Source organism: Lepus europaeus, chromosome 7, assembly GCF_033115175.1.
Source record: "Lepus europaeus isolate LE1 chromosome 7, mLepTim1.pri, whole genome shotgun sequence".
Lineage (NCBI taxonomy): Eukaryota > Metazoa > Chordata > Mammalia > Lagomorpha > Leporidae > Lepus > Lepus europaeus.
In genome coordinates this window covers 109,185,002-109,203,562 of record NC_084833.1, presented here as the reverse complement: position 1 = coordinate 109,203,562, position 18,561 = coordinate 109,185,002, and the positions used below count along the sequence as shown (strand labels likewise).

General features: G+C 48.4%; 1 protein-coding gene across 1 annotated transcript in view; it reads right to left on the bottom strand.

Annotated features, from left to right (window-relative positions):
• The window catches only part of TECTA (tectorin alpha), a 71,425-nt gene extending 53,741 nt beyond the window's left edge, over positions 1 to 17,684 (bottom strand). Inside the window, exons 1-6 of the mRNA XM_062197211.1 lie at positions 17,621 to 17,684; positions 14,544 to 14,677; positions 11,628 to 11,915; positions 7,536 to 7,673; positions 7,011 to 7,176; positions 2,495 to 2,907 (exon numbers count right to left, since the gene is read on the bottom strand). Of these exons, the coding sequence (XP_062053195.1) occupies positions 2,495 to 2,907; positions 7,011 to 7,176; positions 7,536 to 7,673; positions 11,628 to 11,915; positions 14,544 to 14,677; positions 17,621 to 17,684 (1,203 nt within the window). The remainder of the gene's footprint in view (positions 1 to 2,494; positions 2,908 to 7,010; positions 7,177 to 7,535; positions 7,674 to 11,627; positions 11,916 to 14,543; positions 14,678 to 17,620) is intronic.
• Between the last annotated feature and the right edge of the window lie 877 nt (positions 17,685 to 18,561).

Below are 18,561 nucleotides of genomic sequence, written 5' to 3'. Positions count from 1 at the left end.
GAAACCACAGGGTCGTCCGCTCTGGACGTCCCTCAGCATCTGTTCTTGTCCCATTCTGGCCGACCTTACTGTGGATGCCGGTAATGTTCCTGTGGACACCTTGCTTCCTGGCAGCACTGTTTGTCGCTCCCCTTCCAGTCTCACCACAAATTATAAAGTCATTGGGCTGTGATCCAAGGCCCTGGAGCAGGAGCTCCCAGAGAAGTCCTACCCCAACCCCTGCCGGTCAGTCCTCAGTCCTCAGGACAGCTGAGGATGAGGGCTGCTGGCACTTGCAGGTGTCCAGGCCTGGCCCCCACCAGTCCGGCTCCAGAGCCCTGTTCTCTCCCCTATGCCAGCACCCAGGGTGCCCGGGTACCCTGACTGCAAGACACTGCCATCCCCATCTCACAGATGGAGAAAATGAGGTTTATCAAAGCCACCCCACTGGCAGTGGTGGCTCAGGGATGTGAGGGGCCCCACCCTGGAATCTGAGCTGGTCGGCACCCTGTGCTAGTTGGCCTTGGCACCTTGGTCACTGGAGCACCCAAAACTACTTAGGTTCATGGGGAAGAAATAGGAAAACTGACATTATTTAAAAGGAGAGATTACTATTTGGGAATTTGTAATTATCCTAGCTTTTTTCGGCAGGGGCCATTAACATAATAACAATCCTACATTCTTTGCTATTTGAGAGCAGTTTAATGGGGAGAAAAATCCCTAGATAGAACTCAGTTCCCAATCCCAGCCTCTGGAGACCGGTTGGAGGAGGGCAGTCTATGGCTGGGCAGAGTGGACCTCAGTGGCCGTTTCTGGCCTGGCACGGAGTGACTGGAGAAGTCAGTGACCTCCCAGCCCTCTCCTGCCTGTCCCCAAGTCACCCGGGGCTGCACCTCTGCTCTCCATCGAGCCACTCTCTCCAGCAGAGAAGGTGTATTCAAAGATACTTGGAAACCATTTGGCCAAAGAAAAAGGAAGCCATTGTTAGCTTGCAGTTGGAGTCACATAACCTTTTCTTCCTGAAACATTTACATTCAGAGCCACATCTCCTGTCGCTACAGAAAATTGAGGAATCCGTGCCCTGCGCCTGGACGATGGAACACAGCCACACAAAATTAGCAGAGCTGCTGGGCCTGAAAGAAATGACAGTGTCCCTTTCTTTCAAAAAAAAAAAAAATCTGAGTGAGTGAAAAGGAATTTTAATCAAAATGGAAAGTAGGAATAGAGCAGGAGGCTTTCTTTTTCAAATGCTGATATCATACCTATCGTCCACATAATTCAGGCAAGGAGAGGGAAGCTGGTGAAAATGTTTCTAGCTTGAAATGCTAGCATCTATCTAAAAGGCTAAGTATAGTGTTCAACAGCACAATATAAATTTAAATTGGAAGAACTCCAAACTTCTGTACCCGAACTCTTAGCTTGATTTGATATACAGCTCTATCCCTAGAGAGACTAACCAAATAACAAGCAAATTGGCATTTCAACTGCAGTAATAGCTCACTTTCCTAATTATGAGACTGATAAGCTACACAGAACCAAGAAGGGCAGAGCCAGAAAAAAGTAGAATTAGTTCCCTGGTCCTGTCTTTTGTTGGACATGCTACATCAATTAAAACTACAACACATTAGTTTTTTAAATAAGCAAGAAAACCAGCCTTGGCATTGGTTCTGGTTTATCAACTTGGCAATGACCTCCATGCGTGGGGATTAAGGACTGCATGGGTTGTAACGATCAACCCCTTGTGGTCCTGGTGATTATTGCTTGAATAAATACATGGTTTGCAACAAGGTCTTTGTTAATATTATAAAAATTGAGGCCTCCACAAATTGAGTAATTGCTAGTGGCTTTTTGCTCTCTGTCTTTTGACAACATCCCTGCTTAAAATGCAGGTAGACAGGGACAGAAATCATTTTCATATGCTTAACAGGCCAGCAGAGACCCATCTTTTTCTCCATTATTCTAGGCAGGGATTAGAGATTCTGATAGAAAGTGTTTGGGTGAGACTTTCCGGGGACTTTCCCCGTCCAGGCTTCTCTAAGGAAGTCGGTGTGGTTGCTCCGGGTGCCGGAACGGGGAGTGCCTTGGGAGACATCAACCCTGTGACGGTGCCTGAAAATGTGAAGCAGCACTGTGGGGTGGGGTGAGGATGACTAATGTAAGGCTGCACTGAATTAGGGGTACTGTACTTTAGGTTTGCACCATGGACAACCATGGCAGGGCAGGTGTGTGGAAAACTAAGCTCCCTTTTCTTTCTGGTTACTTCTGAGCTGTGCGCGTGTGTGTGCACGTGTGCGCATGCCTACTGGTGTTCTTGAGGGAAATGGGACTGTGTGTGTATAGCAGACATTAAAAAGTAGCTAGACATGTTGAGGAGCCAGGTATACACCGGCCTAGTCAAGAATTTTGCGAGACATTCACCAGGCAGGAAGCGCCATATGTCCCTTTGGTATGGCGGAAAGACAAGCAGCAGAACCGGTAGAAGTGGGAAGCTCCGGCTTCTCCATGTCCCCCTCACCTTGACTTTCCCGTAGCTTCCTTTGGGGATGAGGATCTTGTAGCCATTCACCTCCACGGAGAGCTCCTTCACCCAGGAGACTGCTGAGCCCCCACGGTGCTCATTCTTGGCCTCCACACTGAAGAAGGGGAGGCTGGAAGTCTGCAAACACTGCCGGGCCAACAGGTAGGCACAGGAGCCTTGGAAGTGGAAGAGGAAGCCATCAAAAGTGTGGTAGTGTGGCTCCCCAAACACCACGCACGTGCTGGTCTCCACAGGGCTGCAGGAGAAGAATTTGCCTTTGGGTTCGCACACCTCGTAGGGGCTGCAAGAGGCCTCCTGGCAGTAGATCTCGTTGTTGAAGTCCAGACAGCGGCACTTGATGGTGCAGTTCAGGTCATCCCAAAACACCTCCCCTCGCCGAAGGAACTGTCCTGGGGAAGAACGACATCAGAGCTTACATTTCTTGAGTACTCCTCCTCTGTGCCGGACACCGGGCTATACGGATCACTTCCATTATACAAGGTCCCTGTTGGGCAGGTGTTGTCACCACACTGACAAATGAGAACACTGGGCCTCAAGAGCCACGCGTTTGCCCACCGTCACCCAGCAACTCAGTGGTGAAGCCAGATTCCAAGTTGAGTCTGTGTGAACCTGGCCTAAGCCCTTGGCCTTACGGTCACCACAGCTGGGAGTATACCTATTCCAAGGAAAGACACGGTTTTTAATCCACAGGAACGGCTGGGACACTCCAGAGTCATTGCAGGAAGGGTATTCTGAAAGAAGACCCAATGTATCCAGGCAACTGAGCAATCCTGTGTGTGTATTGGCTAATTTGTTCATTCATCCAAAACACATTTGTTGAGGGCCAAGTGAGTGCCAGTAGAGGTCAATAGCACAAATCAGGCATCAGATGGGCAAATATAAATCCCAGGCTCACTGGGAAGGTTCTGGAAAGGGCTGACTGCTTGCCTGGCACTTTCAAAGCCTTGTAAATCCTGCAGACACTGCCCAGGCAGAACTCAGACCCACACAGGTTGCCTTCTCTCCCTCTCTATGCCCTGTCCCAGTCTGAGACGCCTCTCTCCTTGTCCCTTGGACAGATAGTAGCTTTATCTTCTTGACAGATCTCAGTCAGGAGGAGGAGAATGAGGTGGAGAGAGGGGACTACCGTTAAGGGGTGCGTCAATTTAAAAAAAAATTCACCGACTACTTGGTAGACATGCTGTCTTTAAAACCATTTCTCTACATGGATGACCTCCCTCCACAAAATATCTGAAATTTGGCAGCTGCCAGCATTGACCACCACGTACAAGAGAAACAGCTCTGAGTTGGGGGCCGTGACACAGTCCTGGGTTGAGGGTTGGGGTCAAGAGAACTGGACAGTGCCCTCAAGGCCGCAGTAAGCTCCCAAGACGACTGATCTAATGTCCACAAGTCTCCCCTTGCTTAACCTGCAAAATGTGGACAGGGACGCTGTGGCACGCCCACACGGGTTGCGGGAAGCATTTGCAAACCGACAGTCTGAAAGGGAAAGCATCAAACACGACATTAAGAAACGCAAATAACATCACACACTGTTGTTTGGGAAGGATTGGAGGAGATTTCTCGGGTTTTTGTGCTGCCGGGCGTCTAGTGAGTAGCACGAGACTGCGAGGTTAACCCAAGCAGAAGGCATGGCTGCCGCCTGGGACACAGTCCTCTTCACATTTGTCCAACAGGACCCATGTCTCAACAGGCAATTCTGTTTTCTGCCTGTTGAGAACAGAGCTCCAAAATGAGATAATAGATTTATTCACATTCCCAGTAGGTCAGACGCGTCAGCCTGAAAACAGGCCCTCGGTCCTCAACACACTTTGGCACTAGTTAGTTCAGAGCTGCATATATTGTAACAGCCTCTACTCAGCATCGTTTCCAGTCTCTGCTTTTTCAGGTTCCCGATAAAGGATGGGAAAACGCCTTTGAAGAGGGGAGGTTTGGACCAAAAGGTAGCCTCTCTGAGCTAATTCTGTTTGTGAAATGATGATATAATAAACCAGCTCTACAGAGCTGCTTCGCCTGCCCTAACCCAGGCCAAACCCCAATCTCATTAGATTGATATATGTCCAGTGGCACATGAAAATGCACAGCGGTCTGGAGAAAGATATTGAATTTGTCCCCTATTTGAAACCCAAACCCATAATTCAGGAGGAAAAGAATGAGGTCGAAGTGAGGACTCCGAACACAGCTGGCGTGTGATCAACCCCATGGCTCTGCAAGCCAGGGTTTTCCATGGTCACGGAAGCTATCCCTAGGACTTGGAGAGAGGCTGTCACTGGGCGCTTGGTGGCGTGTGCACAGCCATCAGCTGTGTGATGCTGGCACCAAGGGGAGAAGTGTTTTGGTAAGCGTCTGTAACTTATCAGGGCCGTAGCCCCAGCCAGAAAGGGGCAGGAGGTAATGTGGCATGGGGTTGGTACCGCTCATGGACCTTAAGTGACACTGTGTTTCTGCTGTGCAAGGGAAGAGGACACTAATTCAGAAATCCTAGTGAGGGGCCGATGCTGTGGCATAGCGGGTAAAGCCGCTGCCTACAGTGCCAGCATCCCATATAGGCACAAGTTCGAGTCCCCACTGCTCCACTTCTGATCCAGCTCTCTGCTGTGGCCTGGGAAAGCAGGAGAAGATGGCCCAAGTCCTTGGGCCCCTGCACCCATGTGGGAGACCCAGAAAAAGCTCCTGGGTCCTGGCTTTGGATCGGCGCAGCTCTAGCCATTGTGGCCAGTTGGGGAGTGAACCAGTGGATGGAAGACCTCTCTTTCTCCCTGTCTCTGCTTCTCTCTTTGTGTAACTCTGACTTTCAAATAAGTAAATAAATCTTTTTTAAAAAAAGAAAGAAAGAAATCCTAGTGAGCTTTGGGACTGGATTCTTTCCTATCCAGTTTAATACCAGCTAAGCTCCAAAACATTTTTCATGCTATTCTGCACATGGGCGACATCACTGAGCCCACAGAGGCAAGCATGCCCAGACAGGCCATCTTCACACGTGACCTTTCCTTGGTGCGAAGGCGGAGGTCTAACAAGTCTGACCACAGGGCAGGAACGGGGGCGCAGGGCATGGGCCTGCCAGAGCGTGTGAACGTAGCTTCTTCTGGAGATTGAGCAAGTCGAAGCTGAGCCAAGAGAGAGGCCTCAGGCTTCCCCAGGCTGCCAAGACATGCAGGCCATCTGAGGGAGGGAAGAGACCGCAGCGTCCAGGCCAGGCTTTCTTGGAGATCTGGAACACCAGCCCAGGGTAATCCTCCGTATTTCCACAGCATCTGGCACTCACAGCTCTGCTACGATTCCCTTGGTTGTGTCCTCACTGCCCCCAGGGCCATCTCGTTCACTATGGTAGAGTCACAGAAGCTACAGCACCCTCATCTCCAGCTCCTCACAGAGTGACTGGCACCCCACTGGGGCTCCCAAAATGTTCTTTGGGAAGATACAACTGCTGAATGGGTGGGTGAGTGTATGGAGAGATGGACGGTTTGGTAGAGATGGATGAGTGGATCGGAGTAGATGGATGGGTGGGTAGGTGTATGGCTGGTTGGGTAGATAGATGGGTGGAAGGGGAGATGGAATGTAGGGATGGGTATGTGCTTGGATGAATGAGTATTTTTATGGCTGGGTGAGTAGGTAGATGGAAGGGTAGGGTATGTGCTTGGATGGAGGGACAGATGGACATGTGGACAATTTCCTACTTATTGCCATGTCCTCCATTCCTGCAACCAGGAATATTGACAGAAATCCTGCTTTCTGAATGCTTCTACACACACAAAAGTAGGAAGTCTATAAATGAGGATGCTCCTGTGAGACACCAGAGCTGCTTTGCACATCCGAAGAGGTGTTGAGGGTTCCAGAAGGCGCCAAACGTTGGCTGTCGTTGTAAAGGAAGCCCACCGCTGTTCACCTGCAGCTCGTTCGCAGAGCCCTAAAAGCCAGCCTGGGTTCTCCCCAAGCTCCTGCGTGTTCTGCTGCTGCAAGGGGGATTTCAGAAATTACCCTAAAGACGATGCTACTGTTTCTTTCTTTCTGTCGTACTAGCAAGGACTGATTTACCCTCCTAGGGACTTGGCTGGGCTCCAGATTCGCCCACTCCTGTGGATTTACAAAGTGCAGATGGCAGAGCCAGAGTAAGGAGGAGAAGAAAAACTTACAGAGGGGCGGGGGGAGGGCTGACAACAACAACAAAAATAATGTTCAACAGGAGGGCTCCCTTCTGTCCCTCTAGCTGAGACATCACTCAAGAGCCTGGTCCACTACACAGTTGTTCAGCGCTGATCACGCACTCACACGCCAGGCAGGGGCTTCTGCAGCCGCCGGGTAGCAACTGCAGGTTTCAGCTCCCAGGGTGATGAATGTGCATGCTAAAATTACCTTGATCTCCATTACCCAGCTGAGAGATGTCAAAAGAGTAAGGCATCAGGAATGAGTCCGCCCCCATGGCTGAAAAGCTCGCCTGTCAATCTAAACCAAGCAAACCCTGCCTTGCCATAGAGAAAAAGAAAGGCTTTACCCCTGGAAGTGCAGCCGTTGGCTGGGTCAATTTCCTTCCCGTCAACCTTAAATGCCCAGCGCCCCGGAACATTGACGTTTGTGGTCTCTTGGATATTCACAATCTCAGGGGTTCTTGACCCTGGGAGGCTGAAGAAATTGGTGAGGTTTCCACCATTAAATCCTGCCTGGAATAGGAAAAGAAGACAAGATTTTTGAGCAAACCACACCCTCCTTGGTTAACTGGCCCAATCACCTTATTTTCAAAATCAGGCAGCCCCTTGCCTGCAGTCATGGGGGCCGCCGTTCCAGATGAGAAAGGCCTGCCTGGTTCATCCCACCCATGTCCAAGGTCCACGATGGGTGAGACTAGCCCCTTAATGCACCTGCCAGGGGTGAGACTAGCCATTTAAGGCACCTGCCAGATCAGACTGGCTCTCTAGTTAGGAGCTGCCGGCAGGATTCTCTCCAGGATGCTGCATAATAGAAGCAGAGTGCAGTGATTTAAACCTGCAGGGAGGTTGGGGGAGGGTGGAGAACCGAGTACCTGCGCCATCACTCCACCAAGACCTGTCAGGGGGTCCCCACCGCTCGCTGTCCCAGTGGTCCAGTTGATTTCGTAATAATTGAAGAGTGTGAATGTATAGGAGCCATCAGACACCAGGACGGCCTGGAAGGTGTTCACCTGGAGGAATGGAAAAGATGGTCTCATAACTCACAGTCCTCCACCCCATGGGGGCATCTCCCCTTCCTCTGCTCCTCCCCGCTCCTAAGCAGCTCAGAGCTGCTCTACAGCCAGCCCTCACGCTCTGCCTCCTCTCTGAATTTGTTCTCGCCTCGACTGGGAAAAACAAGACATGTGGAATTGTGCCTCTAAAAGACAAATTGCCTAAGATAAACCTAGAGTCTGACTCAGCCCCTGCTCACATCTCTAACTTAAACCAGAGAAAATGCAGAGGCTCTGCTACGCATGTGATGACACAAGAGCACCTATAGATGGCAGCACGAGCATAAACTATAGGCACCCGCCACGCCAGGCCCAGGCCAAGGCTACCTGTTCTCACAGCTAGGTGGGTGGGGTGGAACCGGGAGGGGAAAGCGAGCCAAGGCAGGACAGTGTGACGTAAGTGGTCCTGTGCACTGTGCTTCCGCCGTTTCTGAAGAACACTAATCTTGACAGATGTCTCTCCTTTTAGAAAGGAAGTTGGGAAGCGGTTTTTAAAAAGCGTTTGCAGGAGAAATCGCTCCTCTAATTGAGCATTTATGTGCCACTTTATATCTGCAAAATTCTCGGCATTCATCTGCACCTCAGCCCAATGCTATAACAGAATGATTTTTCTTTGTAGCGGGGCGGGGCGTTGTGGGGGAGCAATTCCCATCTTATAACTAAGAAAACTGAAGACTAATGGAAATGAGTCGCTGGAAATCTCAGTGGTCCAGGATTGGCACCAAGGCTCCCAGTCTCTCTCTCTGTGCTCTGTCACTACACACTGTCTTCATTTGAAGCTTTTGGGGACAGAGATGTTATATAAATTCAAACAAACCTTGCAAACAGTGCTCAGACATAATCGGTAGCAAATTTATCCTTTACAATTTCTCCTTGCTAATCCCTAGCCCCTTGACATGTGTTTTCAGGAAATTCAAATAAAAATAGAGTTAAAAGGAGACGCTGCATTGACCTTTCTCTATTCAAACCCAGCGCTTTCCCCAGCTGCCTGGTGCCATCCCAGTTAACATTCTGTCTGACACAGAGGAAGGCCCAGACCCTTATCCTGTGTAATCAAACTGGGGTAGAGGATCTTGGAAGCCCCAGATCTCCCCATCCTATACAGTCCCAGGGAGGCACAAGGTGCAAATAAAGAAAAGCCCTTTTTGTAATGAACTTTCTCCTCCAGTCTTGCGCTTGCCACAGCTGATGGCGTTTACGATAGAGGTGCCCAGGGATATGCCTTCATCCTTTGGCCCCATTCAGCAAAAGAAGAAAGTGGGACACAGAGGTGAACAAGCAATCAGCTCAAGATTGTGCTGAGGTCGCTAGCAGGGTCAGGTTTAAGGGAACAGGTGCAACATCAAGGTCACACAAAGGACTAACTCTGGACCAAGAAGTGAATTTCCTCTCCAAAATAAAGTTGGAAATATCCATGCCCAAGCAGGCATTGAGAGCAACCAGTTTCCGACCCAAAAGTCACACCCAAACCAAGCAGCCATGTTAATGATGCCCAGAAGCTGCGTGCCAGCTCAGGTGTGCCGGCTCACCCCCACGCACACTCTCTCACACACCCCTACATGCATATATATATATATATATATATATATTTGACAGGCAGAGTGGACAGTGAGAGAGAGAGAGACAGAGAGAAAGGTCTTCCTTTTTCCGTTGGTTCACCCCACCAATGGCCGCTGCGACCGGCGCACTGAGGCCAGCGCACTGGGCTGACCCGAAGGCAGGAGCCAGGTGCTTCTCCTGGTCTCCCATGGAGTGCAGGGCCCAAGCACTTGGGCCATCCTCCACTGCTTTCCCGGGCCACAGCAGAGAGCTGGCCTGGAAGAGGAGTGACCGGGACTAGAACCCCGTGTGCTGGCGCTGCAGGTGGAGGATTAGCCTATTGAGCCGCGGCGCCGACCCCTTACATGCATATATTTGTTAAACATTCATTTCAAGATCCTTCTGAGTCTGTTTTTGCAAAAACATGGTTTTTTTTTTTTAATTTGGGTTTTTTTTTTTTTTATTCTTGTAAACCCTTTTGTGCCCCTAAAGGACTTGCAACGATCCCTGGTGGAGGTTGCTGAGGAAAGTTCAAGATTCAAAGTTTGCAGATTTTGTTTGAACCACCGCTCTGTCTGCCGCCTGGGGGTTCAAATCCCTCTTCTTCCTGCTTGGGCAAGTTATTGCCCCTCTCTGGGTTTTCTCCATTACCCTGAAAGTGGACATCGTACTTGTAAGGAAAGGCTTTTGTGAGGGATAAGTGATAAACCTGGAGTAGCCTATCACAGCATGGGACGCGTGCTAAGTTCACAGTTCCTACAGCTTTTCCTGCCTTGAAGCCCACACGACCCTCCCCACCTCCTATCTGTTGGATTCCGTGACACTTTCTGCCTCTAAAAATTCTGTCCAGCCCAGCGTGCAGTTGGCTTGATGGTATGCGTTCTGGTTTGGAACAGGTGGAGCCAGTCGCCAGGCTGGGGGTGGATGGATACTGCGGAGCTGTAGAAAACGGTATCATCTGTTCCCTCCAAGGAGCTCAAAGCACTTAGACGCTCCCTCATTCATCCTCATAGAAAGAGTGCTCACCTAGCTCAGACATTTACTCCAAAGTACAAACCAGAAAGTATCTAAATTATCTTGCCATTTTTATTGCCAATGGAAGTTTCTTTGAAAAAATGGTGGTCAGCACTTGATGGGCATTCCTTCTCTTTTCTCCCCCCACTGACACTAAAATTTATGGATTGCTGGCATCCTGAATTCTAATGCTGTAAGATACGAGGCTTAAAGGCCATAAAACATCACCCAAGGAGTTGTTAGCCATCCATAACGTGACAGAGGGAAACGGATGCTTCTTTAGAGGTTATTTCGAGCCAATGCATCCACTGTTTAAACCAGTGTCTTTCTGTCCTGCAGAACCTCTTAGCAATGAAGTGCTTCGTGACGCCCTGGCCAGAAGGTTCTCGAGCTGCGAGTGCTCCCTGTGTCGCAGCCCTGGACTGCAAGGCTAGCACTTCCTCCCGTGTCTCTAACTCGGGGTTCCAGTTCCACCCCTAAACAACGGACTCATTGCCAGGGAGAGTGGAAAACAGATGGGACTGGAGATAATCCTCAGAAAGCAGAGGGCAGGCTTTTGAGTGCCTTTGCTTACTGGGAAGTTTAGAATTGAAGATGCCTACGTGTTCTGCTTCTAACACCCCCACAGCTAAAGTCACCTGGAAAAAAAACAAACAAAAAAAAAAAGCCAGGCTTTCGGGAAAACCGCATTCTGTCCCTTCATGGAGAAAGTTGATTATCTCCGTGATAATGCCAGTGATAATCTTTCTTACTTGACTTTTATTTGACTGCCCATTTGGGATTTCAGAGCATATGTTGAAACTTTATTCATGAAACGCTTTAACTGCCCACTCTAATTAACATCAGATATGAATAATTTCAGCCCTGGTCACAATTTTTAAAAATACCATAATATAATAAAATGAGCTGGGCCATTTGTACCCAAATCCAGCGCCATTTTCCTCTTCCCACCAGATCTTTTTTGTTGGGGGGGACGGAGCTACTGATAGAGATATTGTGCCTCTGATCTTAGATGGGCCCCCTAATGGCGTGGCTTGGACCAGGTCTTACTGCCTCGGTCACTCTCCCGAGAAATAGGAATGCTACCTGCTGCAAGGAACCTGCGGAGGGCTCCTTCCTGGACGCCCGTAATGAGCTGTGATTGGGGTGAGACATCTTCTGCAACATGACAGCTGCCTGGACCGGCTGGCTCTGATATTTGCCTCTGTTTCCCGGAGAGTGGGCGGTAAGACCCATCAGTTTAACTCAGGGGAGCTGACACGCCTCTGCTCTAACAGCTAGACTCCTTCACGGTAGTGAGGATGGACAGGAATTAGACGTCAGGATATGAAGTGGAAAGTGGAAAGTTTGAATGATTACAGGTGTGGTGCTGCTGCCTCCGTAAAACGTGACTTCCTCCCACGTCACAATGAAGACCCAAGTGGCAGAGAAGGTCGCCATGTCTTTGAAATACTTCCTGATGTCCTTGGTGGCTCTTTTCAAGATGACAGGATCCATGGTCTCTCTGTAGTAGATCTCCCCTCGAATCCCGTTGTGCACGTCTGCCCAGAATGGGGCGATAAAGGCCCTCCCATCCGTCAGGGGAAAGGATTCTGGCGTGAACTGGCTCACCAGCACATTGAAGGAAACTACTCCGTTGTTGTTGACCTACAAAAACAGGAGAGGCTCGCACAGTGGCTCTGATACGATGACAGCATCAAAGACACAAACCGAGATGGACGTTTGCCTAATTGTATGAACGAAAACAACTTTCAAGCTTCTGACTTTGAGCCCCTAACATCAGCTTCTATTGTTCAAATTGGGAGGTTCGTTTACTTCCAGACAAACTCATTGGTTTCCTTTCACTTTCAATTTGTCGTCAGCTTAGTTTCTTATTAATAATCAGTCTCATTTTCATGTTCTCTGTCCTATCTCCATTTACAGTTATCAAATGCTACGGCATTGTGGGTGTGCAATGTGTGTGAATGTGTGTGTGCACTGTATGTGTGTAGGTGCATACAAACTAGACCAGCCGGAGGTAATAAGAACAATAAAGACAGATCCAGAGTCCCAGATGTAGACAGGAAGAAATAGGCAAACGAGGAAGCAAAGCTAAATTTTAAAATCGAGGCGCTCTAAGTCAGACCTTGATTCCTATTTGATGACCAACCAGGAGCATCAGAGAAAGAGAAATCAAAGCCTCCTTCACTGGACTCAGATCTCAGACTGAACCGTCCGCTGCTCCAGACAGGGCATGTCAAAGACTGCTATCGATGTCACAACCACTCCTGGACTCAGAACAAGGACAAGGTCAAGACCTAGAGATGACCAATTCCATTCTGGCTCTTGTAGTTCGATAGCTTGGTACCATCACTGCATAAAAATCAGGACACGAACACTTCACGCCGTGTATGTAAATGACTAGCTTATGGTGATTTCTTCATGATTTGTAAGTGGCTCAGTAAACTTATTACATTATGAAACCTAACTGCAAATCACAGGCCAATACGTTCCCCCTGCTTACACAGGACCTGCACAGAAGCCTGCACCTGCGGCTCTGTATGCAGGTTCAAGAGTGATAACCTGATTTAACCTCGTGGCTTTCATGGATTCAGCAGCTGAAATGTCTGTTGGTGGACATACTTGCAGTTCCTGGACACAGGAAAACTGGAGATCCTTTTCCTGTATCTTCCCACTGGTAGTTATGTTCCTAGTAATCAATAACATATAGACACAGTGACCCAGATCCTAAAGGTAATTATCTGTACTTGACGAGGGACACCTTGGCCAAGTTTGAAAGCCAGGATGTAGGGGTGTGGAAAGAGAGCCAGAGACCAAGCAACAAGGACACTGAGCATCTAGTGTCTTCAAACAACAGGTCGGGGGACAAGTCAAATTTTTTTTGCATAGCTTTTTTATAAAAAGCATTTCTATGAACTTTTTTGAAGACCCCTCGCATTCATAGGTTTCAGAATTATTTTGCACTAAGAAAAACTCATGTTCATATCTCCTTTTCCATGAACTTTCTGTACTACCCTAGTACATGTATCCTAGAGGCCTAGGAAGCTAAGGCTTTTAGAACGGAAGTCCTACCCTCTCTTCTCCAAAATCAGGTCAAAATATTCCGAGACTTACGGGCAGCTCTCACAAACACAGACTAGGGAGGCCCTGCTGGGAGAAACACATAAAAGGCATTTTAGGATGCCAGAGCAATGTGTTTGCTAAGGAATAATAGGTGTAATTAAAACACACAGACTAGTAGAGGAAGCTGGCGATGACTCACATGTGCTTTGATTATATTCTATGGCTTAGATTAGTGGCTCTCCAACTTTTGTGGGCATTAGAGTCACCTGGAGGGCTCCTTAGCCTCTCCGCTCCCAGACAGGGTGGGGCCTGGGACACGATACTGCTAACACGTGTCCAGGTGACACTGCCAGTAGGTCTGGGGACCACTGGTCAGTAATGGAAGAGGGAACTGTTTTCTGGTGGAATGCAACCCTGGGCTGTAAATCAGACAGTGGGGAAGGAAGGGGTCCCAGAGGAGGACCCCTACCTCCCCTATGCAGGACATGCACTAGGATGGGATATGGTATAATCCATATGTCTCCCCTAATCTGTGAAGGCCAAAGCTACCAAGGGGCCCAGCTGCTCTGAACCTGGCTCTCGATATGCAAACCTCGCTAGCGACAAATTCAATGAGCAGAAGAAATAACCTGTGAACACAGGTGCCCAGGAGCGCTCCGATGGCAAACGGTGCCATCGCTTGGCACAGGCTTGACAATGGGACCCTCTGGCATAGCTGCCGACCCAAGGAGGGCGGCCAATTCTGCAAACAACTTTTATGTGATAATAGTTGATTGTCCCTCTACTGTGCTCCAGCTCCGCTCTGAATTGGTAGGAAGCCCAAGAACAGCGGATGCCTAAACTTTTCACACCCCCAGAAGGGAAAGAAAAATGATATTGCTCCTATTGTGGTTCATTGTATCTTTTTATCTTGTCGAGTAGCAGAAATAATGTTCATGGCATTGGGGCCTCTGCTTCACTTCTGTGTTTAATCACCCACAAAAGCAATTTATTGCCTGTATACTCCTCTACTATGAACATTAGCCATTAAATATACCTTTGACTTTCTTAATCATAAAACCTATCAGCTCATGAAGTCTTAGAAGTTGTCGTTTTGGCTGCCGATAAATCCTCCATTCCCAGAGCCCTGGAAGAGAGTATTTAAAACACTTTCCTTGATGACAAACAAAAGGGAGAGCCACAGGGCAACAGCTGGGCTGCTTCTCCACTTACATAGACAGTGCGGTAAGAAACGCCAAAGAAGAAAACTGGCATGGCCAACTTAATCTCAGATGAGCTTCCATCGTCTACTTTAGGGGTTTTGGTGTCATTCTGCCAAAACGGATACATGAGCTCCCTGGGCTGAGCTGTCGAGAGAGATGGGGGTTAGATAGATGGCGGCTCCCTCTTCCGTTTGGCCAGCTACTTCCCTCCCACGGTCTCCAGGCTGCTCCTTTCAGTAAGACTCGCTAGTTGAGTGCACAGCTGACTCCCTTTTCATTCATCCTAACCCTGAGCCACACACACACACACAGTGCCTTATCTTCCGCCCCTGGGACAGGCGGGGATGGGAGAGTTCCTTATGCTTCATCCCTATGCATGCATTTTGAAAGGAGCAATGGTGGCAACGGTGGGAACATCATGAAACCCCCATGGCCTGGAGTTCGCAGAGGACTGAGAGGCAACCTCTATGTCCGGCCTGGCTTGGGAGGACTTGGCTCTTCCTTCGATGGCAAGGTGAGAAGCAGGTGCCACAGCTACGTGTGCCCTGCTCGCTGAGGAGGACGCCTGTGGTGCCTTTTCCTGAAAGGAGTCCCCTCCCTCCTGCCACACAGTAGGAGACACAAATTCCCAGAAGGAGATAAATACCAGCTGCAGCCGGGACAAAGTGGGAGGAGAGGGTTTGTTGGTCACCGGCCCCTGAGTGACCTTGATCGATGGAGGGCCTGCCTGGAAAGAAGCTGTCTGTCCAGCTCCTGTTGGCAAAAGACACACAGGAGCTTGTCCGGGGGATGGGGGCCCTTGGGAACTCCTCAAGAGGGCACAGGGCTCTTGCTCGCCCTCCCAGTCCAAGGTGGGAGCTATCCCCAAAACACAGCCAGCACCCCACCTGGACAGTGCCACCTCTTCTACGGGCAACCCAGCTTGTTTCTTGGACATTTCCCATCCAAACCGTTGCAAGGTGTGACCCAGTTTGGCAAGAAAAATGAGACCTTCTCCCCAGGGGCTATGCTACTGAGGATCACGTCCAGTGGCATCTTTGGAACAACCTGCGTTTCAGGTGTCACTTTTCCCTTCCTCTGTCCTTTCTCTCCTTTGAATGACAGCAGAACAACAGAACACCATCCTTTTTCTTCTTAAAAATGTGTTTGCTGGCATTCATGGGTTCTTGAAGTATCTGCTCGGAGGCTGATGCCTCACTCTCGTATTGGGCCCTCTGCTTGGGAGAGTCCTGCCCTGCACTGATGGAGCCGATAGGCCAGTGAGCAGCTGGCCGAGGACTGCCCTCTCCATTGGGAGTCTTTTAGTGAGCAAACAACAGCTCGTGTGAAAAAGAAGGCAGAGTGGCCAGAGAGCAGCCCAGGCAGAGCGCCAGGTCGCTAGTTCTCCTGGGGGAACAAGAGGTCTGCCTGGGCAAAGAGGTGATCCCTTAGCCAGGCTCAGGCACAGGAGACCGGGAAAACTAGTTAGGTCGTTGGTGTATACATTGTTTTTCCAACCCCAGAAGTCTCTGGGAAGACAACCAAACCTTGATCTTTAAAAGGTGCTGTCACTGGTTTAGTCCCGGGGGCACTCAGCCAATGTGCTGCCCTTACTGCTACGATCACAGAATAGTAACAACCTCCAAATTCCTAGAAGGTATGGATTTTTAGAAAAATGTTTTTGTTGTCCTTGCCATCACATTTTGCACAAGTACTTAAGGCATTTGAAAAGTGATAAATTTTCTCAAATTAATTGCAACAAATCAAACCACCACGCCATGGATTTGTCCTCTAGGGGAGCTTTTCAGGAATCATGAATAAGGGTTCAAATTCACATGGAATTGTCATCACTTTCATGGAAGGGTTAATTGGTACTTTGGGCAGTGCTGGCCACTCTGCCTGGGTTGTGTGGAAACCCTGTAAGCTCTCAAGGAGACGGGAAGCCGTGGCCGTGGGGCCTCTTCCTAACTTCTCTGCCTGCTCTGTTTGCAAGATTCCTCTCTTCACAAGTGATTCTAACTAGTGCACGATTTTGGACAGGCAAATGTTAAGAAGAATGCAAGTAATGAGGATATTTAATATCATAAAGACTCAATAAATATTTGTTGAATGAAAAAGAGATGTTGAATAAAAGTTTAAACTACAATAATTTCCATCTCAGAAGCCATTATTATTTTAAAAATCCAACTGAATACACAGCTTATCAATAGTATTAAAGATACTAAAAGAAAGACTATTTCTGCTTATGCTTGCTCTTAAGTTGGAACATCCATAATAAACATGGCTATGTCTCCAGGGTTTTGTTTTGCTTTGTTTTTACCAAATAAAATGTGCTTTTCTGGGGCACGGGTAGGAGGCTGGAGTTCGTGGGCGTCTTGCACTGTTGTGGGATTTCCCACTACGGTTTGCAAGGCACAGATTCACCTTTGCACTTACAGATGATCTTACAGAGCTGTGCATTTCAGACGTGTAACAAGGTGCCCACTGAATTAACCAAACACACTAGCAAATAAGGAAAGGTGCTTTAGAATTTTAACCATAAAATCTTCAGGTTTATGTCCACTGTCCCACCTCTCTTGTCTAAGATTCAAAAACAACAGAAGATAGAATGTAGGTGGCCTCACATCTTCCCAGGACAACGCTACAGAGAGAAACAGAAGGAATCACTGGGGGAGGGGGGTCTTATTCACTTGGATTTTTAGTCACTGTCATCAGTGCCATTGTTACTTCCTAGTTTTTGGCTAAAAGAATTAAATCCTTTAAAGTCTCCACCACAAGTTAACTCCTGAATGGGAATCTACAAGCAAGCATGGCATGCACACAGACGACTCTGTCCATTTTAAATGATATTTCCATTTGCATTATTTTAAAGATCTTCTTGAGTCTATACAAACTGTGTTCAAAGTTAAGAAAAAGTGAGATTGTAAGTGAACATCAGTCAAAGTTAATATATTTTGCCCTTGACAACAGAATTTAATTTACATTTTCCTTGTTGTATCTGCAGACACATGTACACCTGCCCTTACAATTATGCTTCCAACAAAAGTCTCTCTTTATAAATTCAAGAGCATGCTAATCAAGAGCTTTATGGAATGCTGTGGTACTCACCTTGGTGCCGTACAAGTGCGAAGATGAAAGAGACCCAAATTCTAAGTAATGATGAATAATTCATCCTGGAATTTTAAAAAGAAGAAGAAAAAAAAATCCGCAGCTTGCCAGAGTAAACAGAACACCAGGTGTGTTTGGTGGCAAATCCCAAGACACATCACAACCATCGTAGAACAAATTCACGTAACAACATCAACAGTTCTGAGGCTGGTTGAAATTCCCAGGGGGCTGGCAGGTCCTCCTAGGTTCAACACTTCACGGGTAGATTAGACCCCCCAGAAAAAGCCAGGCTAGAAGCATAACGAGATCATTCAAATCGCCAGGTAACCGTATAGAATCAATGAGTAAAGGCACGGGATCTACTTTGCGTTTAATAAAACACTGGAAAATGGCGCCCCTTGAAGGACGCAGGGCCCAGACTGTGTGCTTCTAGAAGAGAGGCCACGTCCTCCTCGGTGAGACCTGGCTCTCCTGATTTCCGTCAAGATCCAAGGAGAGTTGACTAAAACCTGGTCTGTGCCTACATTTGCTATCATCTTCTCAACAAAACGCAGCCAGCCCACCCTTTCGACAAGCAGACTCATGGGGACCTAAAGCTCTGTCTGCCGACTCTCCCCAGGGAAGTGGGTGATAGATACATTGATCATAAAAAAAAGAACCACAGCAGGGTCGCTCCATGCAGTTACAGGGAAAACAGAATCCAGTGCCTAAGTTCCAGCAAGTTAACTGAAGAAGGAACATCACCGAACTGCACCTGTTTTCATGTGTGTCTACAATCAGTTGAGCCATTGGTTTTACCCTCTGCGAGGAGCTCGGATGATCTGTGGCGCTCTGCAAAGCTGAGACGCAGACACATTCGCAAGCTCCAAATTAGACGTCTACACGCTTACGAGCGTGGCTGGACCTTGAGGTTTGCCGCTGACAGGGTTCTTAAAAATACA